Raw genomic sequence first — 23484 nt, forward strand, 5'->3', positions numbered from 1 at the left:
GGACCTCGGCTGGCAGGGGTTGGGGTCCCCTGCCAGCAAAGGTAGCAGACGGTGACGGCGGGTTGGTGGTGGGAGGGGGAGACAAGAGGATCGTCGGCAGGGGGGGTCCAGGGCTAAATCTACGAGGGCCCAGGTCCCCCTGGTCCCACGTAGCTATGCCCCTGGTTCATGCATGTTCATAGTGTAATCCTGAAAACCTTACAGGCTAAAGGGTTGAGGAGTACTGATTTAGGATAACAGACTAAAGTTTAAGAGGGTGTAGAGGGGCTGTGAACAGTGTTCCCTCTAAGCTGAGTGGGAGTCCGCCATCTGCAGTCCTGCCAGTGGGAGGTGCTGTTTCACTATCACATTTTCAACAGTGATGGGCAGGCAAGTTCTACAGGACTCCAGGAAACCTACCTGTCCCTAGTGACTGAAAACACAATACTGATGCACCGCCCCCTACTGGTAGTAGTGCAGTTGGAGTCCACCTGCTCAGCTTAGAGGGAACAGTGGCTGTGAGCAGTGCCTTCCTAGCCCTGGCTATCGAGACAGCTGACCCTAGGGTCCTCCATCATGGCCAGCCAATGGCATAGCTACAGTATGGGTGGGCCTGGGTGGGCGCAGGCCTACCCTTTCTTGGTTCAAGCCCACCCAGCAGCGGCACCACACAGCTCTCTCCTCCGCAGTGTCCTAGCATCTGTGTTCCTGTCTCTAAACCCAGCCCTTCGCGGTGTGGCTTACAGGTGTCCTCGGTGCATGCAGCGATTCATTCCTGCTGCTTGCGCCGGCCCTGCAGTCTTCCATCTGCCGCGTTCTGTCAGACGGGAAATGGGTGATGACGTCAGCGAGAGCAGGACGCGGCAGGTGGAAGCCTGCGGAGCCGGCACAAGCAGCGAGAATGAATCGCTGCAGGCGCTGAGGACACCTGTACAGTACACCGGGGAAGGTCGGGGTTCAGAGACAGGAGCGCAGATGCCAGGACGCCGCGGAGCAGAGGGGAGAGATGTGGGGTAGGTGAAAAAAAATTTGTATTTTAAAAAATATCTTTGGGAACATATTGGTGGTGGGGGGGGGGGGGGGCGGTATGTGTGCATGGAAGGGCCCATCCAAAATACTGAATCTGGCTACACCTCTGTGACCAGCCCTAATGACCTTTATTTGCTTTAAGATGTGGTTAGTTATTTTTATTTGCTTACATTGATAACAGACTTTCTGCTGGGAATCTTTTTGACTCCTGAGTATGAGTGAAGTGACCCCCCCCCCCCCCACACACACACACAGGTACACGCTGAGGCCCAGATGATCAAAAGCCCCGCGCTGTTCCAAACAGCGCCCTAAAAATAGCGCCGGGACAGCGCAGGGCTTTTCTGCATCGATGGCGACGGCAGCAACATTTTCTGGGGGGTTGGGGGAGGGGGGGCTGGAGACCCACCGGATCTCTAGCCCCCTGTTCGCGTTCGCTTTTGGGGGGGGGGAACGGGGGGCCTGCCAGCATGTAACTGCAAGCTGGACAGGGCTCACCATTCCTCCCCAATGATCCGCAAAGTCTAACGCCAGCTCGGAGCTGGCGTTGATTTTGCTGCGGCCAGCGACCCGATCTTTGGCGCGCTGGACGCTGATCATTGGGGATGAATGCGTTAAGCGCTGATTAGCATGCATTTGCAAGCTAATTGCGCTAAGAGCCCTGTTTAGCATGCATTTGCATGCTAATTGCGCTAAGAGCCCTCAAGTGCGTTGTTTCAGGCGCTCAAGGGCTCTGATCATGGGTCGGCTGCAAACTCCGGCGCTAGTTTGACGTTAACAGCCTCTAGCGCCGGAGTTTGCTTTTGATCATGAGGGCCTGAGTGCTTTGTGCGCAGTGAGAGTGAAAAGTCCATGTAACACAACACTTTTCTGCATGGTGTTCCTGAAAGAGAAGGAAACAACTTGACTTTGCACTTTTCCGAGTGTAATATTTCATCCCTGACAACACAATTGCTGTAAAGTCCAAAGTCTTAACAGTTTTCTAAGAAAGACTGGTTTTACCAGAATCATTAAGAGGTCTGTGTACAAAATCTCTCATGCTATGATTTTCAGAAAAAGGCTCCATTGTATTGTAGTATAGTACATGCTGTTTTTTGTTGTTGTTGTTGTTGTTGTTGTTTTTTTTTCTGATTGATGTATTATTGAAAATTCAATAAAAATATTTTTTTTTAAAAAGCGGAATAACTTTGGCTGGTTCCAACTTAACCAGCCAGTGCTGAATATCTGCTTGGCCGGTTAAGTTGAAATTGACCAAATGTAAACCAGATATTCAGTGGCGTACCAAGGGGGGGGGGGGGCGGTGGGGATGGTCCGCCCCGGGTGCACGACGCTGGGGGGAGGGGGTGCCGCACGCCTGTTGGCTCCGAGACCGCTCGTTCCCTCCCTGCTGCTCCCTCTGCGCGGAACAGGTTACTTCCTGTTCCGGGGCAGAGGGAGCAGCAGGGAACGAGCGGACTCGGAGCTGACAGGCGCGCGGCACCCCCCCCCCCCCCCCCAGCAGGTAAAAATGCACCCGGGGGGGGGGTCGCGCTGCACCCGGGGGGAGTGTAATTTCACCGGGGGGGGGGGGGGGGCGCATCAGCGATCCGCCCAGATGTCAGCCAGCCTAGGAACGCCACTGCAGATATTCAACGCTGTCCACCGGAAATAGTCCAGCATTGAATATCTGGGCTCAGCACCAACTGCAGGAGGCAGCCTGGCAACTTCCTGCGGTTTGATTATCTGTCCCACTGTTTTTTGCTCTATGACCTTTGTGTTGTTCCCTCTGATTTGCCTGCTACAAATATACATAATGAGCCATGATGACATCACTGCTCATCCGCATACAGGTCCGGATTTAGACCAACTGATGCCCAGCAATGACGACCCTTGGCACTTCCATCGCTTAACTAAGAAGGGCTGAGAAATATCTTTTTATTGTAGAAAACAAAATATCATATGTATTTAAACACTGAAATTCATGTTGGGTAATGGGTGTAGCAGATGGCAGTGAAAGAGATGAGGGCATGATAGCTGGGAGAAAAACCCCTGTGGTAACCTCTTCCCTGGGTGCCCTAAGCACATGCTTATTTTGCTTAGTGATTAATCCAGGGCTGTACGCATAAATTAGGCTTCCTTCTTTCACTGGCCTAACTTACGCATTTAAGTTATCCAGAGCGCAGTTGGGTTTTACTCTTTCTGGGCAACTTCTGGTCTAGCCCCTATGTGCCTTTGAGGAATGGAGGAATAGCCTAGTGGTTAGTGCAGCAGACTTTGATCCTGGGGAACTGGGTTCAATTCTCTTTGTGACTCTGGGCAAGTCACTTAACCCTCCATTGCCCCTGGTACAAAATAAGTACCTGAATATATGTAAACCGCCTTGAATGTAGTTGCAAAACCCTCAGAAAGGCAATATATCAAGTCCCACTTCCCCTTCCCTTTCCCTCCAATTTCTAGCCTAGTGGTTAAAGCACTGAGCTGAAAACCAGAGAAGCCAAGCTTACATCCCACTGCTGCCCCTTGTGATTTTGGGCATGTCACTAACCTTCCATTGCCTCAGGTAGAAAATTAGATTGTAGCCCATCCAGGGAAAGCTCTACTGTACCTGGATGTAACTTACCTTGAGCTACTACTGAAAAGGGTGTGGAGGAGTGGCCTAGTGGTTAGGGTGGTGGACTTTGGTCCTGAGGAACTGAGTTGGATTCCCACTTCAGGCACAGGCAGCTCCTTGTGACTCTGGGCAAGTCACTTAACCCTCCATTGCCCCATGTAAGCTGCATTGAGCCTGCCATGAGTGGGAAAGTGCAGGGTACAAATGTAACTAAAATAAAATAGATACTATTGGAGATTCTACATGGAATGTTGCTACTCTTGGAGATTCTACATGGAATTGCTATTCCACTAGCAACATTCCATGTAGAAGGCTGCACAGGCTTCTGTTTCTGTGAGTCTGACGTCCTGCACATACGTGCAGGACGTCAGACTCACAGAAGCAGAAGCCTGCGCGGCCACATTGGTGATCTGCAAGGGCCGACTTCTACATGGAATGTTGCTAGTGGAATAGCAACATTCCATGTAGAATCTCAAATAGTAGCAACAGTGGAGGAGTGGCCTAGTGGTTAGGGTGGCGGACTTTGGTCCCGGGGAACTGAGGAGCTGAGCTTGATTCCCACTTCAGGCACAGGCAGCTCCTTGTGACTCTGGGCAAGTCACTTAACCCTCCATTGCCCCATGTAAGCCGCATTGAGCCTGCCATGAGTGGGAAAGCACGGGGTACAAATGTAACAACAACAAAAAGAAATAATTAATTTCAATGCATGTAAATACCTATGTCTTCTAATTATGTGTCTTAATACTGTGCTACCCTAACACCAGAGTCATTATTCAAAGCAAAATAATAACTTGTTATTGTAACTTTTACAGTTTAAATGGGATGAAAATGAATTAAGCTATTTCCAGGCATCAATTGCATACGCCATGAGGAAATATTTCAAAGACTTCAAGAATCAGACAGTCAACTTTGAGTAAGTTGTCATATTGGTTGTGGGTGCCAGTCTCTCTGCTGCTTTGGCTTCTGTTCCCAAAACCTTTGTTGCTTCTGTTCTCACGCTACAGATAAATGGAACCAGAACATTGCTAACAAAGAGGCCCTTGATTGAGTTCTGGTGCGTGGCCAATCAAGGCCAGGAGCTTTCCCCAATTTCCACAGTAACGTGCCCATGCCAATGTTTCTGGCTCATTAGTTTATTTACTTATTATTTTCCAACAAATTCTCACTGCATCTAGCAAGTAATTTTTTTTCTAGCATCACTTCCCATTTTCAGATGAAGTAATAAATGTGGTAATAATATATAAACCCTCTGAGATGCTTGCGAGCAAAGGAAATCTTCAAAAAGAATTTCGCTTTGAACATTTGCAAAATACAAAAGGTGAACAACTGTGTAAGGGTAACAAAATCAATGGAGGAGGAGTGGCCTAGTGGCTAGGGTGGTGGACCTTGGTCCTGAGGAACTGAGTTCAATTCCCACCTCAGGTACAGGCAACTTCTTGTGACTCTGGGCAAGTCACTTAACCCTCCATTGCCCCATGTAAGCCACATTGAGCCTGCCATGAGTGGGAAAGCGCAGGGTACAAATGTAACAAAAATAAAATAGATACTATTGGAGATTCTACATGGAATGTTGCTATTCCACTAGCAACATTCCATGTACAAGGCTGCGCAGGCTTCTGTTTCTGTGAGTCTGACGTCCATACGTGCAGGACGTCAGACTCACAGAAGCTGAAGCCTGCGCGGCCACATTGGTGATCTGCAAGGGCCGACTTCTACATGGAATGTTGCTAGTGGAATAGCAACATTCCATGTAGAATCTCCAATAGTAGCAACAGTGGAGGAGTGGCCTAGTGGTTAGGGTGGTGGACTTTGGTCCTGAGGAACTGAGTTCAATTCCCACTTCAGGCACAGGCAGCTCCTTGTGACTCTGGGCAAGTCACTTAACCCTCCATTGCCCCATGCATGAGCTATACAGTGCCTGTAACTGCCCTACCCCTTGAAATTCATATAGCATGAGTACTCTTAGCCAGAATTGGGGAGAGAGGGCAATTTTCAAAGCACATTATTATATGGGTATGCATGCATCTACACACACACACAAAATTTTGAAAATTGCCCCTAAAATGACTTTTCCATGCATTAGAAAATAAAATATTTCCTCTGCTTACATAGCCTATTATGCAAGAGAAGTTTTTAGGGGTCCTTTTACAAATGGCGCGCTGAAAAATGGCTTGCGGTAGTGTAGGTGTGGGGCTTGGGCATGCGCCAATCCATTTTTCAGCGCACCCGCAAAAAATGCCTCTTTTTTTTTCTTGCCAAAAATGGACGTGTGGCAAAGTCAAAATTGCCACGCATCCATTTTGGGTCTGAGACCTTACTGCCGGCCATAGACCTAGCGGTAAAGAATTTGGGCGGTAATGACCTACGCATGTCAGTTGCCACTTGGAGAGTGTCCACTATGTGTGGCCAGAAAATAAAAAATATTTTTCAGACATGCGGCAAAATTGAAATTACCGCAAGGGCCACACGGTAACCGGGCAGTAACTCCATTTTGGCATGCGTTGGGCGTGCGTAGGCATTTACGCGGCTTAGTAAAAGGGGCCCTTAGTTCCTTCACTATCCAGTATCTTGTATGGGGCAGAGAGTGACAGTTACTGTTCCCTCTATGCTGAGTGGGAGTCCTCCAATTGTCCAACTCCGTGGGTGCTCGAGTACCACCAGTATTTCACCCGCCAGAACCGGAAGTTCCCTTCGCCAGCCCGACCTGCCCGGTGCCCGCCCTCTTCTCTCTCAGTCCTCCGCCGGTCCGCCCTCATCTTCCTGCATGCCGCCCAGAATTTTAAAAGTCATCTTACCTCGGGGTCCCGACGGCAGCAGTGAAAGGCGTGCAGGCTTGACGCTTCAGCCTTCCCTTCTCTCTCTCCCAGCTCTGGTCCCGCCCTCATTTCCTGTTTCCGCAAGGGCGGGACCAGAGCTGAGAGAGAAAGAGAGAAGGGAAGGCTGAAGCGCCGAGCCTGCACACCTTTCACTGCTGCTGCCGGGACTCCGAGGTAAGATGACTTTTAAAATTCAGAACTTGGAGGGAGGGGGCCTGGAACTGGGAGAGAGGGAGGGAGGACTGGAACTCGGAGGGAGGGAGGCCTGGACCTTGGAGGGAGGGAGGCAGGCAGGCAGGCAGGCCTGGACCTTGGAGGGAGGGAGGCCTGGACCTCGGAGAGAGGGAGGGGGGCCTGGAACTCGGAGGGAGGGAGGCCTGTAACTCGGAGGGAGGGGAGGGGAAGAAGGGAGGGGGGGAGGGAGGGAGGGGGAGGAGCACCCCCAATCATTTTGAAAAGTTGGCTCCTTTGGCTGCCAGTGGGGGTGCTGCTTCAATACTGTGTTTTCAACCACTGGACCAGGGTTGTCCAAACTCAGTCCTTGAGGGCTGCAATCAGTCAGATTTTTAGGATTCCCCCAATGAATATGCATAAGATCTATTTGCATGCACTGCCTCCATTGTATTTATTTAGATTTTTCTCACACCTTTTTCAGTGGTAGCTCGAGGTGAGTTACATTCAGGTACTCTGGATATTTCTCTCTGTCCCAGGAGGGCTCACAATCTAAGTTTGTACCTAAGGCAATGAAGGGTTAAGTGACTTGCCCAAGATCACAAGGAGTAGCAGTGGGATTTGAACTGGCCACCTCTGGATGTCAAGGACAGTGCTCCAACCACTAGGTCACGCCTCCACTCCACTGTATGCAAATAGACCTCATTTATATTCAGGGCCGGTCTTAGCAAGTGCGGGGCCCTGTGCAGACCAATTTGATGTGGCCCCATCCTAGCTCTGCCCCACCCTAGCCCTGCCCCACCCTAGCTCTGCCCCACCCTAGCTCCAGGGCCGGCCACCCCTCCCTCCGAGCTCCCAGGCCATCCCCTCCGAGCTCCTGGACCATCCCCCCTCCCCCCGAGGCCCCCCTCCCTCCCTCCGAGCTCCAGGGCCCCCTCCTTTCCTCCCACCCACCCAGCTCCAGGGCCCGGCCTCCCTCCGAGCTCCAAGGCTCCTCACTCCTTCCCAGCTCCAAGGCCTCCCTCCCTCCCTCCCAGCTCCAAGGCCCCCCTCCCAAGGCTCCCCTCCTTCCGAGGCCTCCCTCCGAGCTCCAGTCCCCCTCCCTCTGAATTTTAAAAGTTACCTCGTCGGGTTACAGGCAGCGGCAGGAGTGAAAAGCATGCGAGCTGCTCGGCACTTCAGGAGCCTTCCTTTCTCTCTCTCAGCTCTGGTCACACCCTCATTTCCTGTTTCCACGAGGGCACGACCAGAGCTGAGAGAGGGAAAGCTCCTGAAGCGCCGAGCAGCTCGCAGGCTTTTCACTCCTGCCGCTGCCTGTAACCCGACGAGGTAACTTTTAAAATTCAGAGGGAGGGGGACTGGAACTCGGGTGGTCGGAGGCGGGGCATAGGCGCGCCGCGCGGGGCCCCCTTGAACGCGAGGCCCTATGCGGTCGCCTCACCCTAAGACCGGCCCTGTGTATATTCATTGGGGAGATCCTGAAAACCCAACCTGTCTAGGGCAGAGGTTGGACACTCCTGCACTAGACACAGGCAGGTTCCCTGGAGGCCTGCAGATCTTGCCCGTCCATCACTTTTGAAAATGTGATAGTGAAATAGCACCACCCACTGGCAAGACTGAAAGTGGAGGACTTCTGCTCAGAGTGAATAGTATATGCAAATCTCTCATGTGCATATTCATTAGGGATATCCTGAAATCCTGAACTGTTGGCAGTCCTTAAGGACTGGAACTGAAGACCAAGCCTTTAAGGCCTTTAAAAATCTGTTTTTCCTGTTAGATTAAATGCTGGTTTCTTTGTGAGATGTCCGTTCATTGTAATTATCTTAGATCACTAGTTCTCAAACCTATCCTCAGGACCCACCAGCCAGTCACGTTTTTTGGGACAACCCTAACAAATATGTGTACTATGCATGCAAATCTATCTCATGCATATTCATTAGGGCTATGCCAAAAACCCAACTGGCTAGTGATCCCCTAGGACTACTTCGAAAACCACTTTTTTTTAGTTCACTTCTGTAGTTCATTCCCTTGCTTTTTATTTTTGTTCATAAACCGCTTTGATCTGCCTGTCAGTTAAGGCGGTAATATCAAGCCATGAATAAATTTTAAAAAGTATACGTAACCAACCTTCTCATAGGTAAACTGGACCCAGACTATGTAGGCCAGGGGTCCCCAAACCCAGTCCTTTCAGGTTTTCAGGATTTCCACAATGTATATGCATGAGATGTATTTACATACAATAGAGGCAAAGGGGTAGACTACAAAGGCTATGGCCCAAACCACATTTTGCCCCAAACAGATCAGTTTGTATACTCCCCTCCCCCCCCACGACCTAAATATGTTCTACTGTCACCGCTTCTGCCATAGTAGTAGCCTCAGTTGGGTTGTGAGGTTTGTGGTGTGCACAGTTGCTAAAATGAATACTGCACAGTCACACACACACACACAGGCATACACTCACGCACGCACCCCTAACAGGGCAGTAGTAGTGTCCTAGGAATGAAGAGAACCAGTAAGTAAAGGAAAGCCCAAAAGAAGTCCCTATTTCACCCGCTGTAGCAGTCACCTTCCAATAAATGTATATGAATTTCTCCGGGAGCATCTTAATGTGAGCTGTAAGTCATCCCGTGTGAGGTGAGACTTCCTCTCTCTGCAGGCCTTCATGGCTGCCACACTTTCCTCTTCAAGTTCATCAATACAAATCAAACAAAATAAAACATGGAAAAGAAAATAAGATGATACCTTTTTTATTGGACATAACTTAATACATTTCTTGATTAGCTTTCGAAGGTCGCCTTTCTTCGTCAGATCGGAAATAAGCAAATGTGCTAGCTGACAGTGTATATAAGTATTTCTCTGTTGATCACCCTCCCCTCACCTATTCACACCCATCCTGTTAGAATATCAATGATATGCTTTGATGTCCCCATGCATACCTGTGACCCACCCCCATCCTCTCACCCTGTCAGACTGTCATAGTAATGCTTGAATGTTTTCACTTATATACACTGTCAGCTAGCACATTTGCTTATTTCCGATCTGAGGAAGAAGGGCAACCTTCGAAAGCTAATCAAGAAATGTATTAAGTTATGTCCAATAAAAAAGGTATCATCTTATTTTCTTTTCCATGTTTTATTTTGTTTGATTTCTATTGATAACCTTAAGAGTGGACTAACACGGCTACCACACTCCTCTACTCTTTAAGTTCAGAAGTGGCATAAGCTCAGCACCCTTCACATCCTTAAGCCAGAGGGTCCTAAATCCACTCTGATCTTCTTTGTGCACTTCTTAATTTTTCATCTAAATTTTAGCACATTTGTTTTGTTAATATGGCTATAATCCCTCTCAGGGCTGCCGAGAGACATAACTGGGCCCGGGGCAGAACTGGACCACCACAAGTCGCCCCCACCCCTAGGGTTACCATATTTTGTCCCCCCAAAAGGAGGACACATGCCCCGCCCCCTTTCACACCCGCCCCGCCCCTGTCACATTTTCCCCTCCCCCCTGTCACACACCCCGTCACTCCCCCTCCCCGTCACCCCCCTCCCCTTACTTTACTACTGCCCTGGTGGTCTAGTGACCTCTTCGGGGCAGGAAAGAGCCCCCTCTTTCCAGCCCGGAGCACTGCCCTGCATGCATCCTTCCTGTTCCCGATCTCAGCGCCGATTCAAAATGGCTGCCGAGAGTTGAAGTCTCTGGAGGTCACTTCAACTTTCGGCGGCCATTCTGAATCAGCGCCGAGATCAGGAACAGGAAGGATGCATGCAGGGCAGCGCTCCGGGCAGCAAAGAGGGGGCTCTTTCCTGCCCCGAAGGCGGAAGAGGTCACAGTAGTAACTAAGGGGAGGGGAGGCTAGCAATCTGCCCGTTTGTCCAGAAATCCGGACAAACGGGCAGATTGGCAAAACCCGCCCGGTTGCCCGGACGTCCTCAAAAAGAGGACATGTCCGGGTAAATCCGGACATATGGCAACCCTACGCACCCCCCCCCACCCCCACTTGCATCGCCACTCCCACCCGCCCCCTTACCTTTCAGTCTTTGCCTCCAAAGGGGGGGGGGCCCGACGCCAGCAAGCCACTTCCTGCATGCCTGCTCCCACAGTCTGCCCTCTCCCGCTCCTGTCTGTGCCAGGAGTCAAGACCAGAATGATTGCATTAACGCAATATCACGCTAATGCAATCACCCAGGTCCTGGACGGCATGCAGGAGCAGGGGAGGACAGATCCGGAAGCTGGCAGCAGGAAGAAGCGTGCAGGGTCTGGGCCCCCCCCCCCCCCCCCCCTTGGAGGCCAGGCCTGGGGAATTTTGCCCCCTCTCTGCAGCCCTGATCCCTCTGATTGATCAGCATCCTAAAGACTGAGAATATTAGGTAATATAATTAAAGTAAAATAAATCTATCAACAGTTGTATACTTTTAACAGAATAAATGCTTCTTCCCGCCTTTTTATTTTCCCAGGAGTAAAGATGTTCGGGTGTACAATGAAACAAAAAGAATCTCCTTTTATTTTTTTGTCCTCACACCTGACTTCTCCACTGTTGTTCCCAAGCCTGACGTCGAAAGCGCTGTCAGGTAACTTTTCACTTTGCTTCAAAAGAGTAGTATCCGGAGATTGGAGGGTGGCCAATGTAACACCAATTTTTAAAACAGGATTCCAGGGTGATCCGGGAAGTTACAAGACTAGTAACATAGTAACATAGTAGATGACGGCAGAAAAAGCTCTGCACGGTCCATCTAGTCTGCCCAACAAGATAAACTCATATGTGCAGTGCCAGGCAAAATAGTAGAAACTGTTATAAAGAATAAAATTACGGAAGACGTATATAAACATGGTTTCAGCCAAGGGAAGACTTTTCCTCACCAGTTTGCTTAATTTCTCTGAAAACATGAATAAGCACGTAGAAAATAAAGGTGAGCTGGTCCAGGGGCGTATCTGGACTCTGGCAGTAGGGGGGGCCAGGGCCAGAGGGAGGGGGCACATTTAGCCCCCCCCCCCGGCACCACCGACCCCCCCTCCCCCGCCATTGCCAGAGCCCCCCCTGCCACCAACGACTCCCCCCCCGCCGTTGCCAGAGCCCCCCCCCGCCACCAACGACTCTCTCCACCTCCTCTCCCGCCGCCAACCCTCCCCCGCTGATGTTGTTTACCTTTGCTGGCGGGGACCCCAACCCCCGCCAGCCGAGGTCCGCTTCCGCCTGCTTTTAAAAATAATTCTTCAGCTGGCGGGGGACCCCAACCCCCGCCAGCCGCCGAGGTCTTCAAAGTTCTTGTTCGTCGTCCTCCTCCGTGGCCATGCTGTACGCTGCTGATTCGGAGTCTGTCTGACGTCGCACCCCCGCCAGCAAAGGTAAACAACATTAGTGGGGGAGGGTTGGCGGCGGGAGGGGGGCCAGGGCGAAATCTGCGGGGGCCCAGACCCCTGTGGCCCCACGCAGATACGCCCCTGAGCTGGTCTATGTAGGGTATCTAGATTTTCAGAAAGCGTTTGACAAAGTCCCTCATGAGAGACGCCTGAGAAAATTAAAAAACCACAGGCTGTTGTGCATTATTTTTACTGCTCTAATTGCCTCCTGCTCATGTTTGGGAGGCGGGGCTGGAGGTTGGGAGGCGGGGATAGCGCTGGGCAGACTTATACGGTCTGTGCCAGAGCCAGTGGTGGGAGGCGGGGCTGGAGGTTGGGAGGCGGGGATAGTGCGGGGCAGACTTATACAATCTGTGCCAGAGCCGGTGGTGGGAGGCGGGGCTGGTGGTTGGGAGGCGGGGCTAGTGCTGGGTAGACTTATACGGTCTGTGCCAGAGCCGGTGGTTGGGAGGCGGGGATAGTGCTGGGCAGACTTATACGGTCTGTGCCAGAGCCAGTGGTGGGAGGCGGGACTGGTGGTTGGGAGGCAGGGAAAGTGCGGGGCAGACTTATACGGTCTGTGCCAGAGGTGGTGGGAGGCGGGGATAGTGCGGGGCAGACTTATACGGTCTATGCCAGAGCCGGTGGTTGGGAGGCGGGGCTAGTGCTGGGCAGACTTATATACACAAAAGTAGCACACATGAGTTGTCTTGTTGGGCAGACTGGATGGACCGTGCAGGTCTTTTTCTGCCGTCATCTACTATGTTACTATGTTTGATCTATTCTTACTGTACACCGCCTTGAGTGAATTCCTTCAAAAAGGCGGTAAATAAATCCTAATAAATAAATAAAAATTAGGAACTGCTTAATGGATAGAAAACGGAGGATCGGGTTAAATGGCCATTTTTCTCAGTGGAGGAGGGTAAATAATAGAGTGCCACAGGGATCTGTACTGGCACCGGTACTATTTAACATATTTATAAATGGTCTGGAAATCGGAGCGACACGTGAGGTAATTAAATTTGCAGATGACTCAAAACTATTTAAAGTTGTTAAAATGCATGCAGATTGTGAAAAATTGCAGGAAGACCTTAGGAAATTGGCAGTCCGGGCACCCGAATGGCAGATGAAATTTAATATAGACAAATGCAAAGTGATGCACATTGGGAAGAATCATCTGAATCAGTTACGTGGTGGTAGGGCCCACTTTAGGAGTCAAATCCAAGAGGACAGGAGAAGCCTCCACGGAGAGTCAAAGCAAAACAGCAAAAGCAGAGGCTGACAAATGCGCAAACCAATAGGGAGATAATATCAAAAACCAGTTTATTCAGAATATTCATATCAAGGACCCGACACGGATGTACGCTCGGGTTCCGGCAGCGGCGCCGATGAGTAACAGCAGGAGGAGGAGGAGCGTTGTCAGGTACCTGGAAGTTGGAGCAGGCAGTGTATCAGCAGACGGTATTTCTGGGACATCGTCTTGAAAAAGTTGATTGTGACCCCTGAGGCAGGCGCTTTGGCGCCGAAACACGGACCGTGTCGGGTCCTTGATATGAATATTCTGAATAAACTGGTTTTTGATATTATCTCCCTATTGGTTTGCGCATTTGTCAGCCTCTACTTTTGCTGTTTTGCTTCCACTTTAGGAGTCACCACCCAAGAAAAAAATCGAGGTGTCGTAATAGACAATACGCTGGTGTAACATTTGGGTAACAAGTGGGCAATATTTATGTTTTATCAGGAAAAACCTTTCTTCTCATGGATCCTTCTATTCTTTTCTTTATTTTGTTTTGGGTGACAGACTGTCCCGAGGACGGATTAACAGTGCTTTTCTGCTGGATGACAACACTCTGGAGTTTGTGGGCGTCCTTCCTACGCTGGCTCCGCCTCCAGAGCAGCCATTCACTGTCTGGCTAGTTGTGTTTGGGGTGGTCATTGGCCTAGTGACTATTGCATTTATTGCACTTATTATCTCTGGGCAGCGAGATCGGAAGAGGTAGGTGATATTTAAACCAACCCTTGCAAGATGGGGAGGTCTAGGCAAAGGGGATCTCAGTACTTAGTGGCTGGGTTTTAATACTTCATTGATGCTCCTGGGTCTTAGGTTTCAGGTCTCTGTGTTTTCTGTACTGTGAGCAGAAAGGGGCACGCTATATAATGTTCACCTTCACATTAAGAGATCATTTATTTGTATGTTTGTTTTTTCTGTATAATCATGGTAGCTTTCTTCTACTCCCTTGGGCCTACAGCTTAGTCGAACATCTGAGCCTTAATTTAGGGAAAGGCTTTCGCTGGTTTTTATTCATTCTCCTGTCCAGCCCAATCACTGCATCTACAGTCCTCTGCATGAGAGGCACAAAACTTTCTGTGTACCCACCAAGATTTGCCCCATACACATACACACACACATACACACACACACACACATACCTTAGGAACTGTGAACCTACCTTCGCAACATCCCTAGCCCTTACTGATCTCAATGAAAAATCAAACCACGTTCTCTTTGTAATATTCTAAACAGAAATGAACCCTCATAAATGCCCAGGAAATTTAGGCGACAACAAGAATGGGTTATGCTGGTGCATGTTAAATCCTAAACTTCCTTCCAGTCACTGCAATGAAATAGAACATTCAAGGAGATCCTTCCAAAATGTTGCATCCTTGACAATAGGATGATGCTACCCAGGGTTACCATATTTGTGGAGTCAAAAAAGAGAACACAAAAAATAAAATGCTGCCCCGCCCCTGGCCCCAACCCCACCTCCGGCACACAGTCACTTTGATTCCCCAAGAGTAGCATGCCCCCCTTTCCTTTCCCTCCCATCCATGAGCAGCATGTCCCCCTCTCCTCTCCACCCCCATCCATGTGCTGTATTTTCCCCTTTTTCCTTCCCCCCCTCCATGCGCATCCTCATCACCAATCTTTTTCCAGCCCCCTCCCTGCACCCAGACTCCATCCATCTTTTTTCATAGCCCCCTCCCTCCCTCCCTCTACCCACCCACCTCCCCTCATGCCCTGAGTCAGGCCAGCGTACCCTCACCAAACCTACTGTTACACACCCTGATGGTCTAGTGTACCCTTTGAGGCAGGAAAGAACCCCACTCTTTCCTGCCCACTGCTGCTGACCTCCTTGCTGTCATCGCTTCTTCAAAATGGCTGCTGAGACTTCAATCGGTGGACTCGCAAGACTTCCGATTCTGAATAGGCCACTAGACCACTAGGTTGCGTTATGGTAGGTTCGTAGAGGGCACCCTGAGGCTTTGGGAAGGAGGTGAACCCACCCACCAGTCCAGCCCAGAAATCCAAACAGGCTGGCTGGAAAAAAATGCCCGGACCCCTGGAAGTCCCCTAAAAAGGAGGACACGTCCAGGGAAATCCGGACATATGGTAACCCTAATGCTACCTAATGATATCAATTCTTGAAAGAATCTCTCAGTGCAATTAACATGATGTAACTGAATGTTTCAGGGAAACAAAGATGTTTTTTTAACCAATGAAGTGAAAAGGCAGAGGCAAGTCAAACTTAGCAATGTAAAAGATTCATTTTTCCAAAATGATTTTTTATCTCTGGAAAGACCTCAATGCCCTGCATACTAATGGGTCCCTTCACTTCTTTTTTTTTTGTCTTGCAGGAAAAGAAGGATGGAAAGAGAGAAAGCTGCGAAGTATGAAAATTCTGATTTTATGGTCAACAATATAACAGGAGAAACTAACCCATCTTTTGTCACAGAGGAGAATGTTGTGACGACATTTTAGAACAGAGATTTGGCTCATTCCTTGAGCATCTGGACAATATTGGTACCACAGTAAACGATGACAAAGTAAGACCATGTGGTCCATCCACTCTGTCCAGTTACTGCTTTGTAGACAACCAACCACAGAGCACGACCACCTTATCAAAGAGTTGCTATCTTCATTCTCCTTTGCTCTCCACCATCTTCAATAGTTAAACATGCAGGTTTAAGTTCACAACCAGAACCTCTCCCCTTCCCACTGCCAACCAAAAAGTACCACAGTAATCCAAATGGCTAGTACCACTAGCATGGCTCTTAGGACCCTGTGACCTTTCTGTACAACTGTGCACCAAAAGGGTGAAGAAGAGCATACCCTTAATATGGAAGGAAGAGTTTTGCATCACTGCCAACCCACTGTACAAACAACAACTCCAATGCCTGTGGACTGCGATCCACCGCCTCCGGACCCTGTGGACTGCACTCCACCTCTGCCACCAACCCACTGCCCAACAAAAACTTCTACAGCTTCCTGCTAGTGTGGCCGAGACTTTGGATTCCAGAGAAACATCTGCAAGATTTACTGTCCAATATATTGCACTGAATTGTTGCAGTATTTATTAGAATACTCCGCATTGTTGCCTTCTAGCATCAGTCTAGAATTCTTATCAATATCCATGATGTACACTGTTATTTGAAACAAAGATATTTAGTATAAAAGACAGCTGTGTACTGATGTACTATCCTGTACTATATATGACATATTAAACAAATAACACTAATCAAAGTATTATATAGAAACAAAATCCATGTGTATAATACTATGCTACACCAAGAGTTAATGTGCCAGTAGTTTTTATTGAGCTCTGTTAATTTGGGTAATTAACATCAGGCCGATATATTGCAACATGATTGAAGGTGTTGCTGTGAGTGTGACCCTGTCCTCAGCTCCAACTTCTGGTCTTTCCCTTAGTGCTGAATGGGTAAGTGGTTGTGTTGTGGGGAGAGCAGATTAGAGGGAGGGAGTTAGTTTGGATGGGAAGGGGATTAGCTCCATATGGAGGCTATTGGCTTTGCTTTTTCTTGAAACCATCCTTATCTCCTCACCTACTTTGAGCCAGAGTCTTTCGAAGATAAGGAAATACCCAGGATAAAGAAGTGCCTGTGTACTTCTGCTTCATAATTTTCTCTGTCCTTATCTGTAAGCTTGTATGTTCTTTTGAACCTTTCAGTACCTTTCTCACCTTCAAGACTAGCTTGTGCTGCATTTACAGTGCCATCTGGCTCAGCATGGATATTTTGTTCACTCATTTCAGGGAACTCATTTGCCTGTCTTTTGACTAGGACATATCTTTTACAATTATACCAGTAGGAATAAACCTTACATAAGTACATAAGTAATGCCTCACTGAGAAAAGACCAAGGGTCCATTGAGCCCAGCATCCTGTCCACGACAGCGGCCAATCCAACCTTTTGCTTCCCCTTCTTTCTTTTCTTAGAGCACCTTTTGCAATCAGTGTGAACCTTGGCTCTGTGCCAGAACTGTTACTTTGCTGTGAACTAGAGCAAAGAAAGTGGAGGTGCAGTAGCTCCTTCCTCTGTTAGCACACAACACCTGGTTTAGCTAACTGTGTAAAACAACACACAGGCCAAAGTACACAACAAAGTCCAAGAAGCAAAACAAGCACTAAGAGTCTTCAAAAGCGGTACAAGTCCTTTAATTCCACAGTATCAATCAATTTTATGCTACAGTATGTCAAAATTGTACGTCGTTGACCCATGGTTGTACAAGATTGACATATTGTAGCACAAAATTGATTCGTGCTGTGGAATTAAAGGACTCGTCCCACTTCTGTAGGCTCATAGTGCTTGTTTTGCTTCTTAGCTAATTATGGGGGAGATGCATCAACCAAACGTTAAAAAATCTAAATCGTAAAACTGCTTAACGAATTTGAAACAACGAAGAATGCACAAAACAAACAGCTCAGAAATGTTCGGTGCGGTATTGAAAAGTACAATGTATCATACGTTCGTAATCCCCGTCGGTAATTGGCTCCTTAAGCATGCGCAGAGCAGCCAAGCGTTATGCTGGCTGCTCTGCGCATGCCACAAACAGTCAAAACAAAAAAAAAACACGTGGCTCCTAAAATAAAAACAAAAAATCAAAGGATCGGGAGGGGGCAAAGGCGCTCATCAAGAGCGTCCTGTATGGACGGCCTTGCCCCCCCCCGCCCCGCCCAAGGTCACCGCTGCTCCCCGCTTCCCCCTGCATTATAAATTAAAGAGCAAAGCAAAAATCAGCATCCCCAGTCGGCCCCCCTCCTTTCCTCTCTTTTGCCCCACAGTTCCGCCTCCCGACATCGTCCGCCCTGTACCACGCCCCCTCCACCCCCTCCAGGGGTCATCACCACCATTCCCCCCTCCACCGGGCCCCCCTCCCTCTTACCGGCCCGTGCAGCACTGTGTGAAGGCTGAAGAACAACTGATGCCTCTGTCTGTGTGCCCAGTCTTCTTCCTTCGCGTCTCTCTCCTCTTGGGCCCGCCTCCGTCTGACGTAGATTACTAATAACACCATGAATTTTTTGGACATTCAAATTAATATAACATCAGCTGGTTTTTGCACAACCCTATATAAGAAAAAGACTGATCGTTACAACTATTTAAACTTTCATAGTTACCATCCCACCAAATTGAAGGCAAGTTTGCCCATTAGTCAGTTTCTCCGTTTACGAAGAATTTGTTCAACAAATGAAGAATTCAAACAACAAGCTTTGATCTTGACTCAACGATTTACAGCTCGTGGCTATCCTAAAAAAATAATCAAAAAAGCATATTTACGCGCTAAATATGCAAATAGAGCCCTGTTGCTACAATATAAGCGCCCCAGTAATAATGATAAACCTGTAATTGTATTGCCTTACTCTCAAGCTTCGGGAGCATTGACCGAAGCCATACATAGACATTGGCATGTTTTACAATTAAATGAGAAGTTTAAGGAACATCCGATCACAGCTCTACAAAGGGGTAAGAATGTGGGAGAACTTGTTAAACATCAATTTACCAGTAGGAATATATCCAACGACATTGGCCATGGAAGTTGTGGCACATGTCAATGGTGCTCATTATCTATAATAGGTGATTGTTGGATAGCCCCTATGAATAAATACAAGATCAAAGCACGATATAAAACTGATTGCAACACGAGACATGTAGTTTACATCATTCAGTGTCCGTGTGATAAAATATATGTTGGGAGAAGCAGTAGACCTATAAGAATCAGATTAAATGAACATAAGTCTAAAATCAATACACAGTCAATTGAAGCTCCTATTGTCCATCATTGGATGGAAAAACAACATACATATAATGATTTGAGATGGAGAATTATTGATATAGCTATACCTAACGAATTGGGGGGTAACATAGAATCCATTTTAAATTATAAAGAACAGAATTGGATATTTAAATTAAAATCAGTCGAGCCTTATGGATTGAATAGGGAAATTGAATGGCAAACATTGCTGTAGTGATGTCATCATTGAAAGTAACTGTGATTGGTTGGTCGAGTCACCTGATTTCATTTAAAGAAAGAAAAAAATGCCGCGGCCATATTGGAGGCTTGCGATTAACTAAAATCTACTCAGACATGAGAGAGTAAGGTAACAGATCCGTTGTTGAATGGGTATGATATGTATAAAATGTAATATATTAAGATAAATATTACAATTATTTTCTTAGGGGCATACAGTCTTGAAAAAGCCTGATGGCGAAACACGTGTCGATGTGAGCCCTTGGAACGGTAGAAAGTTCAACGATTTGGGTGTGAACCCTTGGAGCGATAGAAAGCTCAATGCTTTGAAGCTTTATTTCAAGCTAAGTACAAAGGGTTTTTTTCTATATAAGACGTTAAAAATTTGATGTGAGCCCTTGGAGTGGTAGAAAGCTCGATGATTTGAAGCTCCATTTAGAGCTAAGCATAAAGAAATTTTTCTATATAAAAAGTTAAAAATAGAAGTTTTGACCAATGACGAGAGGCATATAAGTTTGATTTCTGGATGTTTTATAACATCAAAGTGGAAATTCATATCAACAACACCTCTGAGGTCTAACATAAGAAGAATCATATATGAGAAGTAACATACAGTGACATAGTTTGATATTGATTATTGACTTGTAAGTGTTCCTAACACTATGCTTGATGGTCAGCTTAAATCAGAGTATAGAATATCACTATGAGAAGACTCAGCAGTCAGTTGGGAGGTTTCAGCAACACCCTGAGTAGTTGCTGTTCACAGTGGCTTGATGGGATCATACAGCAAAGGCAGTTTCAATTCACAGAGGAAATATGCTGCAGACTAGCTTTTACAGGCTCGATGGCGACAAAAAGGGGGGTGGAACATCTTGCCCGGCAGGCTTAGAGAATAAGGCAAGCCAATAGCAAGAGCCATATAAGACACAGGAAGCTGGACATGTGCTCTGAAGGAGCCTATTACAGGGGAACTACAAGAATATAGGAACTTGTAGTTTATTATACAACCTAATTACCTGCCTCCATGCAAATGAGGGGCAGAACAGTGTGTTTCATACATTATTTCAAATGCATGGCCGTTACCCATATAATGGAGCTCTCATATGTTGAGGCTGAGGGATATCCATGAGGTTAATGCACAAACAACTTATTTAAGGTTTAAGGCTAAAACTCTTCAAATCTTTCAAATATAGTATCTTATCTCTCATTTTCCACAGATGGCTAAAGGGTCCCCAACTGGCAGGCTTAGGGATTAATAATTAACATTAGACAGGTACAGCAAGGAAAAAGGAAACTGGGAGCTGGTTCTTAATTACAATAAAATCTCCAATACTTTACTAATAGGTACAACAGAAGGGCTAGGATCAAAAAAGTTTCAAAGGGTTCACCATTCTTGATCTCCTCAAAGCAGTGCTCTCCACTTCCAGCTCATGCAACTTTCACACCTTTTTGCAGACAGAGTAGTTGTAACAATCTTTACTGTCTTGTATGGTGTATTGGTTTATCCTCCTTTAGCTGAGTCAGTAGATTCTCTCCATTAGTTACTTAATAAACCCTTATTTAGTAGCTAACCCTTGTTTTATCATCCTCACTTTAATATTCCCTTATCTCTTATTTGTCCTGTTTGTCTGTTCTGATTAGATTGTAAGCTCTGTTGAACAGGGACTGTCTCTTCATGTTCAAGTGTACAGCGCTGCGTACGTCTAGTAGCGCTATACAAATGATAAGTAGTAGTAGTCTTTGAGATTCCGGAATCTTGCTACTCTTTGGGATTCTGCACAGAATCTTGCTACTCTTTGGGATTCTGGAATCTTGCTGCTCTTTGGAATTCTGGAATCTTTCTACTCTTTGGGATTCCGGAATCTTGCTACTCTTTGTCCTTATCCCTTATTTGTTCTGTTCGTCTGTCCTAATTAGAATGTAAGCCCTGTCGAGCAAGGACTGTCTCTTCATGTTCAAGTGTACAGCGCTGCGTACGTCTAGTAGCGCTATACAAATGATAAGTAGTAGTAGTCTTTGAGATTCCGGAATCTTGCTACTCTTTGGGATTCTGCACAGAATCTTGCTACTCTTTGGGATTCTGGAATCTTGCTGCTCTTTGGGATTCTGGAATCTTTCTACTCTTTGGGATTCCGGAATCTTGCTACTCTTTGTCTTTATCCCTTATTTGTTCTGTTCGTCTGTCCTAATTAGAATGTAAGCCCTGTCGAGCAAGGACTGTCTCTTCATGTTCAAGTGTACAGCGCTGCGTACGTCTAGTAGTGCTATAGAAATAAGTAGTAGTAGTCTTTGGGATTCCGGAATCTTGCTACTCTTTGGGATTCTGCACAGAATCTTGCCACTCTTTGGGATTCCGGAATCTTGCTACTCTTTGTCCTTATCCCTTATCCGGCCTGTTTGTCTGTTCTGATTAGATTGTAAGCTCTGTCGAGCAGGGACTGTCTCTTCATGTTCAAGTGTACAGCGCTGCGTATGTCTAGTAGCGCAATAGAAATGATAAGTAGTAGAATCTTCCTACTCTTGGGTATTCCGGAATCTTGCTACTCTTTGTCCTTTTCCCATATTTGTCCTGTTTGTCTGTCCTAATTAGATTGTAAGCTCTGTCGAGCAGGGACTGTCTCTTCATGTTCAAGTGTACAGCGCTGCATACGTCTAGTAGCGCTATAGAATTGATAAGTAGTAGTAGTTATGCCCGGGTAGCGTATGAGACCTTGCCACTAAGTCAGTGGGTGGCGGTAAGGTCTCAGGCCGAAAATGGACATGCGCTGGTTTTTATTTTGCCAAACGTTCATTTTCTGCCCCCTTAAAAAGGTCCTTTTTCCAGGACGTGGTAAAAACTGGCCCGGCACATGCACAAAAGATGCACTCGCACTGCCGCAGGCCACTTTTTGCTGCGGCTTAGTAAAAGGGCCCCTCAATAAGCTAAGGATCCTGTTTACTAAGCTGCGCTATAGGTGCACTAGCATTTTTAACAGGCGCTAAAAATTAGCACGTGCTAACGCTAGAGACACCCATAGGAATACGTGCTTGTCTATAGCGTTTTGCAAGTGCTAATTTTAGCCCTAAAAATGCTAGTGCACCTTAGTAAACAGGACCCCAAGAGAACTGACAATCAAAGGGGAGAAAAGAATAAGTAAAAGCGAAAAGGTAAAAGAAAAATAATTAAAACACCATGGGGCTCATCGGGTTGTTTTCAATGTAATTATTATGTTGTTTTTTTGTTTCCCACCTTGAGCTGTGATAATTGTGGGAAGCTTGCCACTATAGAAATGATAAGTAATAGTAGTAGTCTTTGAGATTCCGGAGTCTTGCTACTCTTTGGGATTCTGGAATCTTGCTACTCTTTGGGATTCCGGAATCTTGCTTCTCTTTGTCCTTATCCCTTATCCGGCCTGTTTGTCTGTTCTGATTAGATTGTAAGCTCTGTCGAGCAGGGACTGTCTCTTCATGTTCAAGTGTACAGCACTGCGTACGTCTAGTAGTGCTATAGAAATGATAAGTAGTAGCAGTCTGAGATTCCGGAATCTTGCTACTCTTTAGGATTCTGCACAGAATCTTGCTACTCTTTGGGATTCTGGAATCTTGCTACTCTTTGGGATTCCGGAATCTTGCTACTCTTTGTCCTTATCCCTTATTTGTTCTGTTCGTCTGTCCTAATTAGAATGTAAGCCCTGTCGAGCAGGGACTGTCTCTTCATGTTCAAGAGTACAGCACTGCGTACGACTAGTAGTGCTATAGAAATGATAAGAAGTAGCAGTGTTTGAGATTCCGGAATCTTGCTACTCTTTGGGATTCTGGAATCTTGCTACTCTTTGGGATTCCGCACAGAATCTTGCTACTCTTTGGGATTCCGGAATCTTGCTACTCTTTGTCTTTATCCCTTATCCGGCCTGTTTGTCTGTTCTGATTAGATTGTAAGCTCTGTCGAGCAGGGACTGTCTCTTCATATTCAAGTGTATAGCACTGTGTACGTCTAGTAGCGCTATAGAAATGATAAGGTTTGTTTTTTTTAAATTTGAGTTTATTAACCACCTTTATGAAGAGATTCACCCAAGGCGGTGTACAGCAGGTACAGTTTAACATAAAACTTGCAATTTTGTTAACTTTATAACAATAGTAAAATAACCAAGAACAAACATAAATACAATAAATGAGGTAAACCTGAAAACAGTAAATTGAAACCTAATAATAGAACTACTGTGAAACAGTATCAAAAATATACACATTTAACAGCACTGGAATTCTAATACCAGAGACATAACACGATGTTAGCATAATACTAATGATAACATCTAATAAGC

At 46.9% G+C, this 23484-nt stretch overlaps 1 protein-coding gene and 1 long non-coding RNA gene across 2 annotated transcripts in view; one reads left to right on the forward strand and one right to left on the reverse strand.

The window, feature by feature from the left end:
* ACE2 (angiotensin I converting enzyme 2) overlaps nt 1–16442 on the forward strand; it is a 100235-nt gene extending 83793 nt beyond the window's left edge. Inside the window, exons 15-18 of the mRNA XM_030202314.1 lie at nt 4408–4508; nt 11037–11150; nt 13721–13915; nt 15556–16442. Of these exons, the coding sequence (XP_030058174.1) occupies nt 4408–4508; nt 11037–11150; nt 13721–13915; nt 15556–15679 (534 nt within the window). The 3' untranslated portion in view covers nt 15680–16442. The remainder of the gene's footprint in view (nt 1–4407; nt 4509–11036; nt 11151–13720; nt 13916–15555) is intronic.
* Nucleotides 692–19236, reverse strand: LOC115469549. The gene is made up of 3 exons (XR_003942029.1): nt 19226–19236; nt 10094–10104; nt 692–796 (listed from the first exon to the last, which is right to left on the reverse strand). It is a non-coding gene; the product is annotated as an uncharacterized LOC115469549 (long non-coding RNA).
* Between the last annotated feature and the right edge of the window lie 4248 nt (nt 19237–23484).

The sequence above is a fragment of the Microcaecilia unicolor genome, chromosome 4 (assembly GCF_901765095.1).
Source record: "Microcaecilia unicolor chromosome 4, aMicUni1.1, whole genome shotgun sequence".
Lineage (NCBI taxonomy): Eukaryota > Metazoa > Chordata > Amphibia > Gymnophiona > Siphonopidae > Microcaecilia > Microcaecilia unicolor.